At 38.2% G+C, this 19,867-nt stretch overlaps 5 protein-coding genes across 10 annotated transcripts; 2 read left to right on the top strand and 3 right to left on the bottom strand.

The window, feature by feature from the left end:
• Nucleotides 1-144: 144 nt before the first annotated feature.
• Nucleotides 145-1,778, bottom strand: TBCB (tubulin-binding cofactor B). Its single transcript, XM_011137395.3, has 6 exons — nucleotides 1,405-1,778; nucleotides 1,190-1,333; nucleotides 974-1,061; nucleotides 701-892; nucleotides 504-576; nucleotides 145-419 (listed from the first exon to the last, which is right to left on the bottom strand). The coding sequence occupies exons 1-6, from the start codon at nucleotides 1,522-1,524 to the stop codon at nucleotides 302-304; spliced, it is 735 nt and encodes a 244-aa protein (XP_011135697.1). The 5' UTR covers nucleotides 1,525-1,778; the 3' UTR covers nucleotides 145-301.
• Nucleotides 1,779-2,597: 819 nt separating this feature from the next.
• LOC105180984 (sentrin-specific protease 1) lies at nucleotides 2,598-5,211 on the bottom strand. Of its 2 annotated transcripts, none has more exons than XM_011137404.2 (3): nucleotides 5,012-5,211; nucleotides 4,749-4,860; nucleotides 2,598-4,462 (listed from the first exon to the last, which is right to left on the bottom strand). In XM_011137404.2, the coding sequence occupies exon 3, from the start codon at nucleotides 4,352-4,354 to the stop codon at nucleotides 2,639-2,641; it is 1,716 nt and encodes a 571-aa protein (XP_011135706.1). In that variant the 5' UTR covers nucleotides 4,355-4,462; nucleotides 4,749-4,860; nucleotides 5,012-5,211; the 3' UTR covers nucleotides 2,598-2,638. The 2 variants fall into 2 exon arrangements, with proteins under 2 accessions (XP_011135706.1, XP_011135714.1); XM_011137412.2 differs by having other exon boundaries at nucleotides 5,028-5,211.
• Nucleotides 5,212-6,774: 1,563 nt separating this feature from the next.
• Nucleotides 6,775-9,344, top strand: Tasp1 (Taspase 1). Of its 2 annotated transcripts, XM_011137424.3 has the most exons (9): nucleotides 6,775-7,092; nucleotides 7,170-7,237; nucleotides 7,336-7,607; nucleotides 7,823-7,902; nucleotides 8,030-8,097; nucleotides 8,177-8,293; nucleotides 8,458-8,641; nucleotides 8,748-8,899; nucleotides 9,018-9,344. In XM_011137424.3, the coding sequence occupies exons 1-9, from the start codon at nucleotides 7,053-7,055 to the stop codon at nucleotides 9,102-9,104; spliced, it is 1,068 nt and encodes a 355-aa protein (XP_011135726.1). In that variant the 5' UTR covers nucleotides 6,775-7,052; the 3' UTR covers nucleotides 9,105-9,344. The 2 variants fall into 2 exon arrangements, with proteins under 2 accessions (XP_011135726.1, XP_011135736.1); XM_011137434.3 differs by lacking the exon at nucleotides 9,018-9,344 and having other exon boundaries at nucleotides 8,458-8,651; nucleotides 8,748-8,848.
• A 196-nt stretch (nucleotides 9,345-9,540) lies between these two features.
• On the bottom strand, nucleotides 9,541-13,216 carry sotv (exostosin glycosyltransferase sotv). 4 transcript variants are annotated; one of them, XM_011137467.3, is made up of 12 exons: nucleotides 13,029-13,216; nucleotides 12,617-12,875; nucleotides 12,167-12,467; nucleotides 11,881-12,087; nucleotides 11,626-11,809; nucleotides 11,393-11,532; nucleotides 11,075-11,300; nucleotides 10,821-11,001; nucleotides 10,554-10,720; nucleotides 10,295-10,438; nucleotides 9,906-10,034; nucleotides 9,616-9,837 (listed from the first exon to the last, which is right to left on the bottom strand). In XM_011137467.3, the coding sequence occupies exons 2-12, from the start codon at nucleotides 12,828-12,830 to the stop codon at nucleotides 9,616-9,618; spliced, it is 2,115 nt and encodes a 704-aa protein (XP_011135769.1). In that variant the 5' UTR covers nucleotides 12,831-12,875; nucleotides 13,029-13,216. The 4 variants fall into 4 exon arrangements, with proteins under 4 accessions (XP_011135799.2, XP_011135769.1, XP_011135760.1 ...); XM_011137458.3 differs by having other exon boundaries at nucleotides 13,002-13,191; XM_011137483.3 differs by having other exon boundaries at nucleotides 12,797-12,875; nucleotides 13,002-13,191.
• Nucleotides 13,217-13,368: 152 nt separating this feature from the next.
• Nucleotides 13,369-17,298, top strand: Rab35 (RAS oncogene family member Rab35). The gene is made up of 3 exons (XM_011137445.3): nucleotides 13,369-13,639; nucleotides 14,552-14,976; nucleotides 15,088-17,298. Exons 1-3 carry the CDS (start codon nucleotides 13,588-13,590, stop codon nucleotides 15,214-15,216), a joined length of 606 nt encoding a protein of 201 aa, XP_011135747.1. The 5' UTR covers nucleotides 13,369-13,587; the 3' UTR covers nucleotides 15,217-17,298.
• The last annotated feature ends 2,569 nt before the right edge of the window (nucleotides 17,299-19,867 follow it).

The following is a 19,867-nucleotide window of genomic DNA, read 5'->3' as shown; positions in this document are numbered from 1 at the left end:
TAAAAATACGTCACTTTTATATAATATGACGTTTATATTATTTATTTAAAGAAATCAATTATTTAACCTAGATCAACTGTGTAATCATATACTGGATTATAATTTTTGTTGCAGCAGAAAGAAAAATTAGATTAGGCTCAGAAATAATACTAGATGATACCGATATATTAATACTTGATGAGTACACATTTAATGTAAAAAATGAACTGAACTGCATTGAATACCTATTTTATATTAAATAACTTTGTATATACTACAAAATTATAATAAAACAGAGAATGTCCATTAAGTCAATTGTGTTTTACAGTTCTTCATTCAAATCGAAGTCTTCTTCAGGAAAATCTCCAACTTTTATGTGCATTGGCTTCACAAAACCACCATACTTCGGTGCGCATTCGAAATATTTTTTTCCACCAACACTATTGTATGAAAATGCATATAGTTTAATCAAGACATGTATATATTAATATAGTACAATGGAAGTATTAAATGTATGCTTATACCTTCCATCATTCTTGCCAAGGGGTTCATCATATTTAACACCAATCCACCAGCCTTCTTTAAATTCAGTTTTACCTAATAGCAATAAAATAATATTTATATAAAATCTATTTAATATTATTTATTTATATAAAATTATAGAATATGTATGATTAAAGGTAAAATTTATTATTAGCATAATGTGATTTTTTCTACTGACCAACATATAAAATGGTGGCTCTTCGTTTTGGTTGATTTGGGACAGATACTTCACAGCGATCCCCAACTTTACATAGACTGGCTAAATGTTCTTCCGCCTCCTCCTCATGTTTTTTCTCTTCTGCTTTTCTTTTCATATCCTCTTCATTGTATTTCCCTAATTTGTTCTTCTCTAGGAACGCTTTCACAGTATCTGCAATATGTAATATAAGAATTGACTTTTATTATATATATTTTATAGTATTTTAATACACAATAGGTACAAAAATGTTACCTGTCTTTTTAGCATATTCCTCCTCAGATATTTCAAACTTTTTTACACGATCTAAATCTTCTGCAGTACTTGAAAAATTATCAATAACCTATAATTGTGAGATTGTATTATTATTACAGTTTTCTACTATTTTACATGGTTTGAAGTAGTTTTAATACACAGATTTTGCTTCATATATAAACATGTATATCTGTTTGTTGGTAAGTACAAATTTACATGTATCCTCATGCCATCATCGACTGGATATGATCCCAGAAGACGTTGTCCTTCTTCCAATTTGCAAATAAGTTTATCATTCTTATCATAGACTTCAACAGACATTGTAGTTGGATTGCCTCCCGTGAGAAGCTCCAATTTTCCCTGTAATATGTATTTTTAATTTTTGTACCTTGTAAGTAAATACTTTAAAGAAAAGGAAAAAGGAATTTTACTTTGAACTCGTCGATAGTTATGCCCTTTTGAAATCGACGTTCGACACAACATGACTGTTGACCAGAGTTCGTAATTGATAAATTCACGAAGTCGGACGTAATCACACTATACGAACTCATTTCATCCAATTTGACGTACTGAAACCGGCTTCTTAGCACGAGCACTAAGATAGGTTAAATGATTTATAATTTACAACTGCGATTGCAATGAATAAATATTAATATAAATCCGTACGACTCTTCTTATATTGTTTGTATAGTACAATTCTATAAAACAAATCCAAATTTATTACGTATTTTCGTTTTGACTGTAGAATATATATAATGTATATTTAAACGTTTTGACAAGACACTCGAACTGTAATGTCACGTCGCCATTTTAAATAGTGTACAGGTGTTGCACCCATTAATGCATACCTCTCTAGTTTTTTAAATATTTATGGATTATATAATCGAGAATTGGTTCAAAAAATTTAAAATAACCTATGATAGGCTTTTTCTTTCTAAATAAACTAGTATTTTATTCACTGAAATTTTTTTCCTTTCCTTTTAGTGTTAGGGTATATACTTGTTTCACTCTCAACAATAAAAAGTGCAACTTCAGTAAAAAAAAGACATATTCAATTGCTTCTGTTAGCTTTGTTTATTCTGAATTGCTCAATTGTCTTAAAAGGCGCAATTATAAACAAAATATCAACATAATGATCGTCATAACTTTAGCACGTACATAAATTAATCTTGTAAACAATATATCTTGTAAAAATATATAAGTTGAATTGAAACTGACAATTGTACACTTACTAAACAAGTAACGCATTATATAGATAATTGTCCTTTCTGTACAATTGGAAAATATTTCACATTTATATATAGCATACACACACATCTACATTATTATTTTGTTAAATTTTATTTAGAAACAGCAGAATTAATCGTTACACAAGACAAAGAACATCTTTTCTCTATGTTTTAAGATGAGAGTACAGTTCTCTAATATCCAATGAAGCATATTAATTGGAGAAAGTTTGTTATATGTAATTTCCTCTAATTTCTTTCCTGTTTTCTTCTGTTTATAAACAGTAATATATTGTTATTTAATATTTTTGCAGCAGACGAATATTCTACATCTCGCATAGGACCTTCTGCATTGGTTTGATGTTTATTATTAATTTGTGTTTTCGCACCATTGTTCGTTATTACCTAATTCGCAGAAGCCATAATGTCTGTTATTCGTTTACAACAGTTTACTTTTCAATATCTCGTAAACCATTTTGTTCCTAAAGTACGGCATGTCCTGCTGCGTAAACGTTATCTTCTTGTTTGCGCAGATATACTCCGCGAACATGCAAGAGAATACACCGCAATCGCTGCCGTTCATCTGTTGTGGAATGTCTTTCGCAACCTGCAACTTCCAATCGTTCATATTGTACGTCTGCTTCTTCTTGTCCAGACTTTCGTCCTGCAGATATTGCTTCAATGCCGCGAGACACTTCGGGTTATTGCCGCCCATGCTGTCGTAATAAACGATAGATTTGTCCCTGAAATCTATTATTGACATACACCAGTGAACATCCAAATGTATAGGCACGACCATGAGATCCTGCGCGAATATGTCCACCTTTCGTGTCCATCGTTTCAAGGACGAGTGACCACCCGACAGCAATTTCGGATAAAAGAAGGTGTTCATCGCGTACACCTTTGGAAACTTGCCAGTTGTACCACGATTGATCAGCAGATTCATATAGAAGTTGATCACTTCGTCATTCAACCAGTTGAGGCCGGACAAAGTGTGAATGTCCTTCCGCGTGATCCTCAAACCGAAACCCTCCGCGAGTACCTCGTCCTGTGGACACGGCACGAGAGCGTTCTTAACTTCGTGCAGTATTTCATCGGTCAGCTTAGGTAACAACGTTTCTTCCAGGTCCTCTCTCTCGTCTAGGACTGCCATACACTGTTTCATGGAGCGCGCCAATTGTTCCTCCAGAGCCGCTTCCCTCGCATACCGATTGTGCTTCGAGAGAACGCATGTCATTCTTTTCAACTCCTCGGCTTCTCTATACCGCTGCTCGACCCGTTCATTATACCTCTTGACGACCTCAGGAATAAAATCCTGCCTCATGACTGTTTTGGCCGCCAGTTTGTCGCGCAGCGAGTTCGTCGCAACAGGCTCGATTGGTGGTGAAGACACCGACTTCACCCTGCTTGTATCGATTCTCTCATTTCTGATTATGTCAGATTGCTGATACAATGCATCTTTCTTCTCCTTATGGTCTAAAGTAGGAACCTTCCCTTTGTCTGTTCTAGTGTTGTTTAACAAATTCTTACCACGCCAACGTGATGCCGTCTCAACTGTCTTCGTGGTGATCTGCCGCATCTTTTCGGCCGACAGATCCTCTGTATTGTCGTCCAAGTCAATAACTTCGACATTTTGCACTGGAATATGCTCAATACGTTTATCCTTCAATATTTGTATTTTATTGGGAAGAAAGTTTTGCAGCAACTCTTCATACTGATATCTCTCCTTCAGCTGATTGGTTCTGACTAGGGTGAGACATTTGCTGCCAGCACCTTGCATTGTGTGTTTTTGACTGGCAAAACATGGCGACATGGTGGACTTATTGCAATGTAATGACGAACAGACAGGTTTATATGCAAGAGACGAGTTTGTTGAATGAAATTGATAAGGTTGGAGCTTTTTCGTATGGGTGCCATTCAACTTGGTGCATGAATTTACCGGTGAAAACTTTTGCTCTCCCAGATATACAACATCATCGTTCTCACTATCATCAATATCGGAATACTCCTCCATCCAATGTAGTGTATTGCAATCAGTTTTAAGTTTTTTCTGTGTTATATGTCCTCTTTCGAAACTGCAAGACTCAGAAGCTTTCCGCTTTCTAGATCCTTCATCTGCCCATCCAAAGATCTTTTTCAAGAAGTCAAATATCATTGTTGGATATTAGATTATGAGGTATATGACCCATATATTCTTTAAATAAATTATGTTATTGTCCATTCAATATATATGCTTGTAAGGATTTTGTTACTTTAGTTCAGTCTAGAAATAAAAAAAAAAGTAAATTTACATAGTATGATCCAACCACGATACAAATACCATTTGTACCAAAAATATAAAATGAAACTTTGATACAAGACAAACATTAAAATCTATACTTATACCTCATATATATAATTAAATATGCTCTCATGCAAGAATTATGTACAACATAACCTCAAGCTAAGAATAAAGGCCTTAGAGTTACTATTAAATACAAGATATGAATACAGACTTTTATATATCTAAAATAACATATATATGTTTATCTTTAAGTAAGGATATTTACATAGTGCTTGAAATTAGGCAAGTAACGTAGGTATCAGTAAAATGAATCGCAACCACAGTATTTTGTCCACTGTCTCGAAATAGTCTTTTGCAAATACTATTAAAGATTTAACCTACAAAGATAATTGTTATTGTTATATTCCACGCTAGATCATCATCGATGAAAATAAATTTTGTTAATGTAAATGGATATATGCGTCGATATACGTAAAGTTCATCTCATTGTGTGACGAACGGCGTATATTCGTTCCGACTAATGCTTACTTCGGTTGATGCTTACTCGATATTAAATTCTGCCGAATCAAAGACAGGCGTATCGTCTCACACGACATCCGAGGCGTACAATTTGTTGTTTATGGTTCATTTAACTTTATAGACAACTATCTTGACATGACCAGTAGCGGCAAATCGTACTGCACACATATCGCGCTCGACATAGGTTATGAATAAAACGAGTTAGCAACTGCCGCGTATTTTCTCAAGTACGACAGGCTGCGTTCCGATATTCATTGCCAGCACTGAAAATTTATAGTATACGTGACACAAACTATATATTTTCAGTACTGGCAGTGAATTTCGGAACGCAGCCTCAAGCATCCTCTGGCTACGTTCCGATATTCACTGCCAGCACTGAAATTCTATAGTATACGTGAGACAAACTATGGCTGGTATTCATAGTCCGGTCTTATATTTAAGATCGTCTTAAGTTCATCTTCAGATGCTACATAGATCATTTCATTGGCTACAGAATATCTGAACGTGAACTCAAGACGGTCTTAAATATAAGATCCGACTATGAATACGGCCCATAGGGCCCATATGTTTCTTCAGTACTGGCAGTGAATTTCGGAACGCAGCCTCTGTGTAGAGCTGCAGATAGGATCCGTTATTTTTAATTACACTCCTTATATTTACCTACATTTTTCCATCTCTTCTCCTTCTGTCATATTTTACGTATATACATTTTATTACATATATCTTGTTATATGCACTATTTAAGGATTACTTCTCAATTGCATTTGATCTGTTCTTTATCGCTGCACTTCTCACATCAGTCTGCACTAGTTCATATTATCTTTCTTTTCCACCGCGTCTCAATTATATATTTGTTTCTCTTTAAGTTCAAAAAGTTTAGCACTAGTTTAGCAATAAAAAACAGATTTAAAGCCAGCGGCACACGGTGCTTGTTTTCGTGCTGGATTGTTTGCTGGATGAAAATACTGCGTTCTGATTGGTGCATTTCCATCCATCTTCGGAAGAAAAAGTTAACAAATTCAAAGTATAATTGTTGTAAAAATGATGATAATAAAGATAATTCTAAAAGGATTAGCCTGAAATCTCAAATTTTTAAATATATTTTCAAATATGAAATTTTTTAACATATTTTATAATGGTATATAAATATAAATTAAAACAAAATTTAAAGTTGAAATGTCATTTTTCATGCGTTATATCTTGGTGAAAAATAACAGTAACATTTATGATTATAATTTTAAAATACTTGAAAACTAGAAACTTCAAGTCGTGAAATTTTTTTTTTTTAATCAGTTCATTATCGTTATTTTTACAAAAGTTACAAACAAATGAATTTTACGTATCTTCAGGATAGAATAAAAATGTATCAGACTTACCATTGGGTGCGTTCAACGGAGAAAACCTCTCAATGAGCGATTAATGACTATTGGTCTTTATTGTTAAGCCAGCGGCACACGGTGCTTGTTTTCGTGCTGGATTGCTTGCTGGATGAAAATGCTGCGTTCTGATTGGTACATTTCCGAAGATGGATGGAAATGCACTAATCAGAACGCAGTATTTTCATCCAGCAAGCAATCCACGAAAGCACGAAAACAAGCACCGTGTGCCGCTGGCTTTACTCAACAGTTGCGCAACTGTTGAATGGCACCCATTGGGATTTGCGACACGGTAACGTTAATCCCGATTAATAACTATCGTAATTACTGCAATCTCGAATCCAATTAAAGTATATTTTTAGATCTAAAAGAATATACCAATCAGATCAAAGAATTCACTAACTGCGGTTGTTACTAATCCGGATTAACGTTGCCGTGTAAACGTAGTTATTGAGTTGCACTACGTTCTCGATTCTTCGGTATGGTGGCGGCTCGTAACAGAAGTTTCAAAACTAACTTTTGCAGATACTCAGTGTTTGATTTATTAGGTTATTTTATTTTTCCTATTCTCGTCTTTGCTTATATTTACAAGTGATTAATGTTATTCGTTATTTAATAAAAAATAACGTACATATTCAATAACTAATAAAATAAAAGAAATAAGATTTAGTCTCATGAGTAATATTAAACAAGGATTTATTGCTGTGCATGTAGGTATGTATTGGATCAAATGTGTAAGTATTGTTTATTTTTTACATTTTTTAAATTATCACATTATTCTTTATTATTAGGTGCTGGTCAGCACTCGGCATCACTCAAAGAAAAATATCAAAAGTTGTGCCGTGAAGCATGCAAAGTGGTAAAATTTTTAATTAAAATATTTATATGCAATATATTCAAATTTTATAAATGTTTATCATCATATTTCATTTCCCTTATAATCATATATTCCATTAGGGAACTGAAAGTCTGAAATCTGGTGATAGCGCATTAGATGCAGTTGTCAAAGCTACAGTTGCACTGGAAGATTCTCCTATGACAAATGCTGGGTTTGGGTCAAATCTTACCTTAAATGGAACAGTGGAATGTGATGCAAGTGTGATGGATGGTAGCAGCTTACAGTTTGGTGCAGTAGGAGCAGTAAGCGGAATAAAAAATCCTGTCTTACTGGCAAAGCGTTTGTGTGAGCAACAATCTATTAAATTTCCATATGGCAGAATTCCACCTAGGTATATAGTCAATGTTAATTTAATCTTGTGTTAATAATAGTATATTAAACAATAGGATTGTAAGAGCTAATTTAAGAGTTTGATTTTTCTAGGCACCGTACGCCGCTGGCGCACTCTTTGTTGTTTAATAGATTATTTGATTGCATCTTACAGAGCCTATCTTATAATTTCTTTTATTAATAATAATACTTAAACTATAATATTTATTCCACTAGCTTCCTAGTTGGGAATGGTGCACATATTTGGGCACATGAAATGGGCATACAAACCTTACCACCAGAACAATTAATATCAAGTATGTATAATTATAATATAATATAGTTATAACATAGTATAGTCACAATATAAGTCAGCTTCTTTTTAAAATTTTTAACAAACATAGAGGAATGTTTATTTGTTAAACTTTTTATGATGCATTTCAGTGAGAGCCCAGAAGATTTATAAACATTACAAGAGAAAAGTAGAAGACAATAGTGTGGAAATCCAAAAAGTATGAAAAATAACTTGATATTCTTCTAATTCAATACAATTTTTTATTATCATATATAGAAATTATTTTACTGTTGCAGTGTGCTAAGAAAAGAATGGATACAGTAGGTGCCATATGTGTCGATGCTAGTGGAAATATTGCTGCAGCTTGTTCAAGTGGTGGTATAATATTAAAATATCCTGGAAGAGTCGGACAAGTATGTAATTAATTCATGTTGTAACTTTTCTTGCGGAACAATGATTATAAAAAAGACTTTCTAAAATGCTGATATTGTCTTATAATTCTAGTGTTTCCGTATAAATTTTTATTACTCCTATTAAATTCTATTTTCAATTTTAATGTCGAATTTTTTCTTTTTAGGCAGGAGTATGGGGTTGTGGTGCTTGGGCTTGTAAAGATACGTCTTACTCGATAGGCGCTAGTACATCGGGTTGCGGGGAACATCTTGTACGTACCTCGTTAGCGCGCACAATCGCGGAAGCCATTTCCGACACGTCTTGTCCAACTACAAGTTTACACCGGTCGATGAATGCAGATTTTATCGGTGAAAACCCGTAACTACTTTGTTACTATCTTCTCGTAGATTTATCACTAACAGTTACACTGATGATTAACAAATGCAATAACCATCTTGTATCTCCTTGTATCAGATTCAAAATTTCTTGATGGACTTGAACAGAAGCTCGGTGGTGTAATCGCTATACGATATTCGCCGCAAGAAGGATTAGGTGATTTTCTTTGGAGTCACTCTACAAATTCCATGATAATAGGATATATGAACACGTGTGAAAACGCACCAGTGGTATACTTCGTTTCATTCCTCTTACCTAAAGTTGCTTTGATCTATTTTTCTGCATAAATATTCACAAAGGAGTGTAATGTATTTTTATTACTAAAATTATTAATTCCTCTATTTGTAGAGTTATATGTCGGTCTTACCATCGTCTGAAGTAGGTAAGAAAGCTGTCGTTGAAGGCGTCTGTTTTAAAATAAGACTTGAAGCCTGATTAAAACTATATATATAAGGTATAGATAATTCTTTTTTTTATAAATATATAATATTGTAAACACTTTGTATACACAATTTTTATACAAGATTGCAATATTTTATTTTATCAAATTCATCAATAATAGTATTGCGGTAATAAATTATTTTACATAACCATTTTATAATATACAATTTTGCAGACATTTTCCTATATTTGTCTATTGTTAACTCGTGTAAATGCAATAATAAACTTGACAATGATTTAAAACATGATCTGTTAATTATACCATAAATAAGCTCTAGTTTTTAAGCATTAGAATAAATATATAATACATATAAAACTATATACATATAATATATAATATACATATATAATATACATATAATATATAATATATATGATCGTATATGTGAAATATAGGAATATATTTCAGATATATTTTTATATAAAACTATATATATGTAAGATTGTACATGTTCTTTAGAAAGTCATTGCAAATTGACTTTTCGAAAACTGATCTATATACAATTTATAAACTACCGATATCGTTGAATCGCTTTAATTTTTCGGGGAACACATCTTTGAAGAGTACCGGATCCGCACGGAATTCGACCGATTTTAATGGCATAGTCCCATAAATAGAAGAAAATTTATTGATACATTGTGTACGTTCTACCATATGCGTCAAATCCGCGGATAACATCTCGGTATTGGTACACTCGGGACATCGGAATTTTTTCTTCGGTGTCACCTACGATACGAGTTTTTGAGTTTGTGTATCACGTTCGTTGCGTAACTTGATCGTAAAGTTTCGCTCACCTTTATCGGAGCTTTCCCGGTAATATTCGCCACGAGAAAGTTCATTGCGATGTCCTCGCAATTCATGTGCTCATCAACCCATTCTTTAATGTCGCCGGGCATAGCTGTTGTATACATGTAGTTCCAATACTGAAAGAAATCACGCTGAGTATCGTTTCATACGCGATAACACATAATATAATAATGCGCCTGCGAGAAGAGATATAAGTTACTTTGCTGGGTTATCTTGCGCGCTCATGATAGAAGGATAACGGGGAAAAGGGTGCGTTTCGTTTTTACGCTAAATAAAATGAGATCCAAGGATTTCGGTCTGAAACATGTTAGGCGAAAAAGAAAAGTGAGAAAATTTGGTCATAATTCGGTGATCAAGAAGCAACAAAAGCGTTTACCTTATGGTGGAAAGCTGCCCCCGTTAAAACCATGGAGATACTATTTGTCCACTCACTCTCATATTTCCAGCAGTTGGTTCCGTTATCCCACATATGTATACGAGATGGAAAGCCAACGATCCTGTCTGGAAATTCTCTCCACACCTGAAAGCACGAAGAAATATTTGAAGTACTTAATGATAATGCAAAAGGCGATGCGAACGGCTATAATTATTGAAAAATGACCTATAAAACATTTTTATTTTATATTAAAGCGCACCTCATATGCAAATTCCACTTCATCGGCAGTTAACATAATGATATCGTCATCTATCGACAATACTGCTTCGGTTTCGATTTCATCATACGGATAAAATCGGTTAGATAATTTATTCTCTTTCGTTTGGATGACCTTCAACGGTTTATTGACTTTTGGCCATCGCGACGCTGCAAGGAGTACAAGTTATAAAACGGACAAAGTTTACGTGTCAAACGATTGGGACTCATTTATAATACATGGCGTAATAAGTATTTCGGAGCTTCTCACAATGCGGCGGATCTTTCTGCTGATTGTTCCAAATCACCAAAACTTTAGATAAACTCGGCACCTTCACAAGTTTATTGATTAACAGGAACAACAATTCTAGTCGGTCATACGTCAATATTACAGCAGTGAAACCACGTGTTTTAGGCGCAGTTACTGGTAGAAAGAGCGGCGAGGTTTTGCCCTGCGTACATGATGATCCTCTTGCAATATATGGAAATTTTAACTCTCCATCTCTGATGACTTTTCACTTTTACCTTATAGGACGGTATGTTCCAATGTGTGTAGTCCCGTGTTAAATGTGGAAACACACGATCCGCGAGTATCTCCAACGTAGTCTCTGTAATTTTCTCCATTGAACTGAAGTAACGGTCATACAGCCATGCGTTCTGTTCTTGCATCTCCACGATACGTTGGTGCGATATCTTCTTTAACAATTGTATTATCAATAAGATATCAACTTCGCGTACAAGAATAGCAGCCCTGGTGAGTAACAAATAGCATCATAGATAATAAATTTTTACATACGAGAAACAGTATATCGCATATCTTAATTTTCAAGCAACTGGTCTTACTTGGTCCAATCAATTACATCGTGAAATGGCATTATTAGAGAATCTGCTATGATAACAGGTATGCAACCAGCTGCCATTGCATCCAAAAGTACACTTTGAGCGAGTCTAGCGCCACGGATTATCAAACAAAATGTTGCCGACTGTGGAAAAAGCATGAAACAACTTTGTTATGCATCATGTTAACAGACAGAAAGGCTTTTTTTCTGCCAATCATATTGTTACAATCATATTACATGTAGGATATCAGGATATTTGTACAAATCCTCCCCTATGCAGCGTATTGTATTATTCATTGGATTATATTGCAAACACGGACCTAATACCAGAATATCCTTTGGATATGTGGTTTTTACTTCCAACAGGTCTTGTTCAAAGGCAGTGTTAATATTGATTTGTGAAGATATGACTAGCCATGTTCTGAAATAGAAAATAATAGAAATTAGATATAATAAGTTTAATATAAAGTTATTCAATTATCCTTTTATTACCTTGTATTGCTCAGATTTGTCTTTATATTATTCACTAACGGACTATAGACCGGTAGACTAATGTCAAAACCAGGTCTATGTGTCAATGACGACATCCCAGCACCTGCAATAATCGATCTTCCTATTGGCACATCTATGACTGTGTTATAGTCTGGCACACTCCCAGGCACCATATTAAAGATCACATGATTTTCCCCTTTGTTCCAGCTATACTCGCATGTGACATATTCATTATAATTGGTGAGTGATATTACTAAAGTAGATTGATTAAAGAAATGAGACTTACAAGGGTAAGGATCCTAAAGCTTGAGATACTTCCTGCAATCTCAACCTGTTTTGATTGAGAGTGTCAATGGAAGGCACAAAGATGCAGGCCTCATACGGATTGGGCGTATAAAACTTGCTGTTGATTATGGTATTCAAAATTTGGTAAAACTCCTTTGTCATCTGGCTTGTTATAGGTCTACCCATTGAGTCCAAGTATATCTTAAGCGGATAGACATACACTAAAAGTTTATTTCCTTGGCTGCCACATCGGTATACATTGAAACAACCAAAATATGTGCATGAAGAATTGGTGGCTTCTGCTGTAACCAGATTTGCAGATAATGTTTGAACAGGCAGAGCATTTATGTCGTTCAATGTTATGGGAATATAATCGGAATGTTTCTGCGTACTGCCGAATTTAAAAACATATAATACTGTGAATAGTACACCGTATAACAATACGACAAACATTGTAAACGATAATAAACATATGACTGCGATATTCCGATAATGGTAAGGCATCCTGCTGTTTTTATGCAGTAGACGCGTTGGCATGGTGTACACCATCTTCCACTTTTTAAATGATCCACCGCGCGATACGTATCGTGCTGCACAAATTGTGCACACTCCCTTATACACCATAAATTACGCAAATCATCGTCGCAGCTAATAACTTGCACCATCCGATTGTGTATTTGGCATACACAAGGTTACGAGTATTTATCAGCCTGCAACGAAAGCAATGTTCGTTGTTAAAAAAATTACACTTTTTATACTTTTTATTTGAGAACTTCAATTAAGTACTTCAGTTATATCTTATTATTATTATTATTAAGGAAACTGGGATTATATACTTGTCAAACAAATCGCAGCATTCATACCATCGGAAGCCGCAACCGCTTCTACCTACAGCTGAAACTGAAGTTAGTAATACGGCTAAACGATGGATCAGCCGGACTTTTGGTCTTCGAGACAATTTCGATGAAATGGAGAACGTGCGCGTGAAAATAGATTCACGCTCCGCTGCGTTGTGAACGCCGCCGGACGTCGGGAAGGAACATGGCGGCAGTGACAAGTTGGTGACAATTTGATATGGGATGGGCGTCGCGTTGAACGAGCGTAGCACTTTTTTCTCCCGTAGTAATGATAATGAATGGTGATACCGCGGCGTATAAACATGGCGATCATTTGATACTAGAGTCGTCCTCCGGTCTAGGCGAACCGCGAGTCTCGCTGCCGCTGCCGCTGTCGCTGCTGCTGCTGCTGTTGCCGTTTCTGCTGCTGACAATCGCGCAGGGCTAGTATACCGTTTCTCTCTCGCGTATACGCCCGAACGAACGCGCATCGACGAGAATACGTAGCGCGCCGCGCCGAGCGTGTCGGCCAACGTTACAAACGACTTTGGAGGAAATATCCTGAAGGCACCTCACGTGTGTCAAGATGGCCCGGGAATATGACCACTTATTCAAGCTGCTCATCATTGGCGACAGCGGTAAATACGCATGCATGCAACCACCATCATACTGTTGCGGGATCTGTTCGTGTAAATGCACGGAGCTTTCTCTTTTTTTTCTCTTCCTCTCTCTTTCTCTCTCTCTCTCTCTCTCTCTCTCTCTCTCTCTCTCTTTATCTCTCTCTCTTTCTCTTTCTCTCCCTTTCTCTCTCTCTCTCTCTCCCCCTCTCTCTCCCTTTTTTCTCTCTTTTTCTTTTTTTCTCTCTCCCTCTTTTTCTCCGTTCTCATCAGTCGCGCTTTTCCGCGTTTCGCGCCTCATATACTGCTGCGTTTCTTATTTTCCATCTCTCCGCTAATGAGCGCACGTTCGTTGTGCTCCAGATGCGCCGAGCGCGAAGAAACGCGGCGAGAAGAACGGAGCTCGCAAACGTCATCTCGGGCGTCGCATATCGCGACATTCGACGATTGCGAGCTGTGATCGTCTGTCATTACGCAGTTTCACTGGCGATTTATTAAATGATGAGACACGTTGGCTGGTCCGTTGCTCCGTCGGTCCAGCTTAAACTTCATGACGTGAAAATTGTTCTTCCTGTATAGATAGATTGAGAGCAGTTGTACAAGATAATGTTTCATTTTAATAAAGGGAAACTGCGAACACATAATGAGACGATAAACATATTTTAGCCTGTTTATCATGCTCGTGTGACGATTAATCGTATTTTCCATAGTTAAGCGATTTTCTTACTACGACGACTAGGAGATTCATGGCTCATGCCTATTTTTATTCGCCAGAGTTGATAGAAAGTTGGAAAGAATTTTAATTAACTCTATCGATCGTAGAGAAATAATTGATTCTGTCCATCTGTAATTTTTTGTATGGGAGAGAGCAAAATTTGTACGCACAAATTATTTTAATATATATAAAACGATATATTTTTCTTTGTCCTCAAGGTGTAGGTAAAAGCTCATTACTTCTGAGATTCGCCGACAATACTTTCAACGGCAGTTATATCACAACGATAGGGGTGGACTTTAAAATACAAACTGTGGAGGTAGATGGTGAGAGAGTGAAGCTGCAAATTTGGGATACAGCTGGGCAGGAACGTTTTCGGACAATAACTTCAACTTACTATAGGGGAACACACGGCGTCATAGTTGTGTACGATGTGACCAGCGGTGACACGTTTGCGAACGTTAAACGATGGTTGCACGAAATTGAACAGAATTGTGATGTGGTTAACAGGGTACTTGTAGGAAATAAGAACGATGCGCCTAATCAGAAGGTAGTGTTAACGGAAGATGCACAAAGATTCGCCAATCAGATGGGGATTCAGTTGTTTGAGACTTCTGCTAAAGACAACATTAATGTCGAAGAGGTATGTTGCACCACTTTCTCGTTATCGATGATTATTGACAGATCGAGTTTCAAGTCACATGTTTTATCACGCTATCATATATTGCGAATAATAGTAATATGCCACTTGCAGATGTTTATGGCGATAACGCGGCAAGTATTACGGACCAAAAAGGAGAGTAAAGAGCGGCAAGCCATACAGCCCAATGATACCGTCAACCTGAGGAAAAGCACAAGACAGCATAGGAAAAAATGTTGTTAGCGATGTTGTATAAGCATGCCACCTACTCACAATATTATTTGATACGATGATAGGACAGAATAAAACAGAGAGCATGTGTTAGTACCAGAGTGGACATGAGACGCCGGATATTTTCTAATTTGAATAAGTTTTGTATTCGAAATATGATACCTAAGAACGTATCCTAACTCAGAGGTATACTTTCGACGCTAGTATTGTATTTAACGTGTAGAATCAAGATAGCGCGCGTGCACGCGTAGAGCTTATTTACCGAAAACGATTATACGACATTCCTTTGATGTCCAAAAAATATTTTCGCATGCTACAGTCAAGAACAAAAGGCCTATTATTCATTTGTAATCATTTACGGCAGGGTAACTCGCACACACGCAAAATATTAAAATTTTGCTTAACACACATACACACACACATACACACACATGTATCACGTATAATTGGAGTGTAGATAAAACATTTTAACGACAATGTTTTCATGAACAAACACTGCTGCAAATATCTTCCGCTGATTGTTTCTAAGATGTACAGGTGTCATTTTGATCATGGTGTAAACTTGTGCTGCGTTTAATGATGAGTTACCATACTTTAAATAAATTGTGTTTAAAGCGTAGGATTAGAGAGTTTTTTGAACAAAGAAGCGACAAATACTATGTTAACTGGTCTAAATAATTCTTAAAACATTTGATTAAAATTAAGATTGCTGCGGCTTGATGGCGCTTTCGGTCCATCTGAAAGACATTCAATCGGACATAAACGGTGGAAAGTATCAACGTTATGCAGTGCACTACAACTGGTGTACAAGCGAGACACTGTGTCTGTTGTATGTCTGTGCATACTGTTCGAAAATTACAAGCAAAAGCTGCTTCTCGAGTTTGATACGCACACTTATTGCCAGCATTCAGAAGACTGTAACACGAGTATATAAGCGACTTGTTGTATGATTTGTAAAATTTACAGTGTACACATTTGAAAGTTGTAACGTCCTTTGTAACGTTTTAAAATCTGCTATGGATTTTAAGCGTGCGTTGGGCGTACGCGAAACAATATATTTGAAAACGATGTATTTAAAAGGAATTTTAAGTACTGATAAGTACCGACAAGTACTGATTGTCGAATAGTATTCTCTCCGAGAATCTCACGAACGACGAACTTCCCAACGAGAAACAACCGCTTGTACATTCATTCCGAGGTTTCGGAGGGTATACACACAGTATTTAGTCCCGCATTAATAAAATATAAGACATACAGTATTATCACACTGTTTAATTTTGTACACGGTCTAACATATCTCTGTACATTAGTGCGGCTCTGCGACGAGGAACGAAAGCGAAGAAGCTTTGTATTCTTTGTGCGTCCGAATTTTTATATATATACTCATATATACGCAAGTATCTTAAATTGTCCATGCATCCGCGACGAACGACACAACACATGCATGCGTACACACACACACACACACACACACACACCATACACACACACACACACACACACACACATACAAGACTTGAACATTTATTGCAGAAGGGTAGATAGCACGACGAAATTGTAACGATCGGTCATGTCCAACTATGACAGAAGCTGTCTGTATTAATCTGTGATAATAGTTAAGATATGTCGCCGGCTGCCACTGTAATACCGCTGCGTGTACCTATCTACTCATCCTCCTGGTCCTATTGTAATTATCATTATCATTGTTTTTCATTTATCTTCCTCTCTTTCCTCTTTTTCCGTTTCCTCAACCTTTTGCCTCTCTTTCACTACTCTTCTCTTTCTCTCTCTGTCTCTCGCTCATTTTTTTGCTCTCTCTCCCCCTCCCCCTCTTTCTCTCTCTCTCTTTCTCTTTCTCTTTCTCTCTCTCCCTTTTTTCTTTAGTATCAATCACATATCTCTTTTAGAGGCAATAAAGCGACATCCTACAATGTGTACATATTCTACTTGCCAGTTTTAGTGGCATATTCACGAGTATTTCAATCAAGCATATTCAATCTTGTTTACTGTTATACAGTTATAACGTTGTAATATTATTATACATACGTACGACCGAGATAAATAAATAGAGATCTACATATATGTGTCAAAACGTGCGTGCCGCTTTTCACTGGACCGTGGTTGGTTCATCGGCTCGATAAGTAGAACGATTCTCCCGTGTCCTCCTCTCCTTCCTCCGCCTTGACCCGCGAGAGACCGCGCAGTTCTTTTAATTGTGCGAGTGCGAGACGCGACTCCTTGAGTGTGACGCGCGCGCGCGCGCGCGTCGTTTCGATTTGTAATTATCGCCAGTCGTTGTTCGCGAGAGTACAATTTCGAAATTGCATGTTTCTCTCTATGGCGATAAAGTGCCAGAGACTGGTTAGACACCGACGGGTAGCCGAAGAGCGCGAAGAGAAGAGAGCAACAATGCAGGGACTGCACGATAAAATTCCAAATGAACAGCGGTGCTCTCGCCTCGTATTTTATGATGAAGGAAAATCACGCTCCGAATGAAAAATGGGGAAAAGAGGGATTGTACAAATGCATACGTACACGGCGTATATTTGCATTTCGAAACGGACATGATGAAGTATCTCGTTCCGGAGAGCCGTTCCTATCGATATGTAGAGTATCAATTACGAGCCTTGCCTTTTATTTTCTTCGTTAATCGAGTAGAAATAACGCAGTTAAAAGAGAGCTGCGATGTATCGAACGCACGAATCCGTTGACGTTACTCACGTTACTCGCTTGTTCATCGGGACGCGGGAAAGTTATCGACTTTCGCGATTGATATACATTTTCACGAGCGTGTGTGTCTCTCCCCGCGCTTCCCCCGTGTCGAATGGATAATACACAAGCGGCGTAATTCCGGATAGATTAATCAAAAACTATCCGATTCCGCCGGAATAACGAAATGACCTCGCCTCGCGCGTTCGCAATTGTTCTGCATAATGAGCGCGTGCAAGCCGCTCCGCCGGCGCATCGATCCAACGAGCATCCGCGATGAATTAAAATAACTCATTAATAGCGAAATTTCGTGGAGGGGGAGGGGGGGCGGGAGGAACGCGCGCGCGCGAGTCTAATCGAGAAATGTTATGTAAGATGACGGCGGGATAAAGGAGAGACATCGCGAGAGATGGCGATGAAGGATTTCTCCGTGATTTTTGGACCCTCGCGAACGATCGTCACGACGTCGACGGTGCGAGTCGAATCGACAGTGACACGTTCGTTTTTCGCCGCCGGAGGACAGGTATCGCGGCGGAGTTTTTCTCGAGAAAACTCACCGACGAGGACGCTTCGTTCCGCTTGACTCGTTCACGAAGATGCGCAAGTCGACGAGAGAGAGAGAGAGAGAGAGAGAGAGAGAGAGAGAGAGAGAGAGAGAGAGAGAGAGAGAGAGAGAGAGAGAGAGAGAGAGAGAGAGAGAGAGAGAGCGAATTAATGTCTCCGCCAATACGGCGGATGCTAATTCATCCCGCATTGAGAAATTTACGATTACACGATGCCACCCTCGCAATTTCTTCCCGTTTGTGTACCGCGGATCGATCGAAATGCCAAACGCACCGCGAGACACATCTCGAATGTGCAGCACGATCCTGCAATTCCATTAATTAGCGCACGAATTGTCTCGTAAGTCGTCATGCCACCGCCTGTCTCCCTCGATCTTAAATGTCTCGTCTGAGATTCGCTCACGATCTAAAAATAAGTTAACTCTCGGACATCGAGATATCCGGAAGAGAAAGAGAGTGAGGGAGGGGGTTGGGGGTTGGGGTGGGGGTGGGAAGAGAGAGAGAATCTATTTATAATAACGTGCCCCTTCGGAAACCGAAGCTCATTATAAAAATTGATGTACAAACGACACGAGTACGCCGTACGGCGGCGGAGTGAATTCGGCGAGCGCAGCTCGCGCGAGCCGCAGTCATTTATCACGAGCTGAGACCGAAAAAGATGACGCGCGAAAGGTCATCGCATCGAATCGAGGGTGCCGCTGTATCAGAGTGGCGGACGCTATTGCGCCACACCTGTCCGCCTGATTTCTCCGGCTATCTTGACGAAAAGCGCCCGCGCGATCGGCGACGTCTCGACTGACCAGCCGCAAAGGAACACGCATTTTTATCCGTGTTTACGTTTCCATATTTACGCGAGAGAGGCAGACGGAGAGAGCGATCGTAAGCGTAATCGTCGTAAATTGTCAAGCTCACCGGAGATAGATCCGAGGTCGACGGCGAGGTCGATCGAAGATTCGCCGAGCGCGAGGCAAAAGCGACGTCAGATAAAAGCTATCGCGCCCCTCGACCCCTGAACTTTCGAAAGCTCTTTCTCTTCCCTCCCCCCGCCCCGTCCCTCTCTTCTACCTCTATCGCTTCGAAATTCGACGCGATTTCGTCGTCGTGCGATGCGCGTCTCGGCCCTGGCGGCTGTCGCAGCGCGAAGGCGACGGCGACGACGGCGATCGGCTAGGCGAGGACGAAAATTCGAGAGAGAGAGAGAGAGAGAGAGAGAGAGAGAGAAAGAGAGAGAGAGAGAGAGAGAGAGAGAGAGAGAGAGAGAGAGAGAGAGACGGAAGAAAAGAGCATCGGCGATCGAGCGGTCGGGGATCGACAGCGGAATTCTCGGTATTCCCCGACGTGCGGGCGTCAGAGTACAGCCCTCGTGCAACGTGGTGGTCCAGGGTATACGG

The sequence above is a fragment of the Harpegnathos saltator genome, unplaced genomic scaffold (assembly GCF_003227715.2).
Source record: "Harpegnathos saltator strain DR-91 unplaced genomic scaffold, Hsal_v8.6 scaffold82, whole genome shotgun sequence".
Classification (NCBI taxonomy): domain Eukaryota; kingdom Metazoa; phylum Arthropoda; class Insecta; order Hymenoptera; family Formicidae; genus Harpegnathos; species Harpegnathos saltator.
This window is presented reverse-complemented; position numbering and strand designations above follow the sequence as displayed.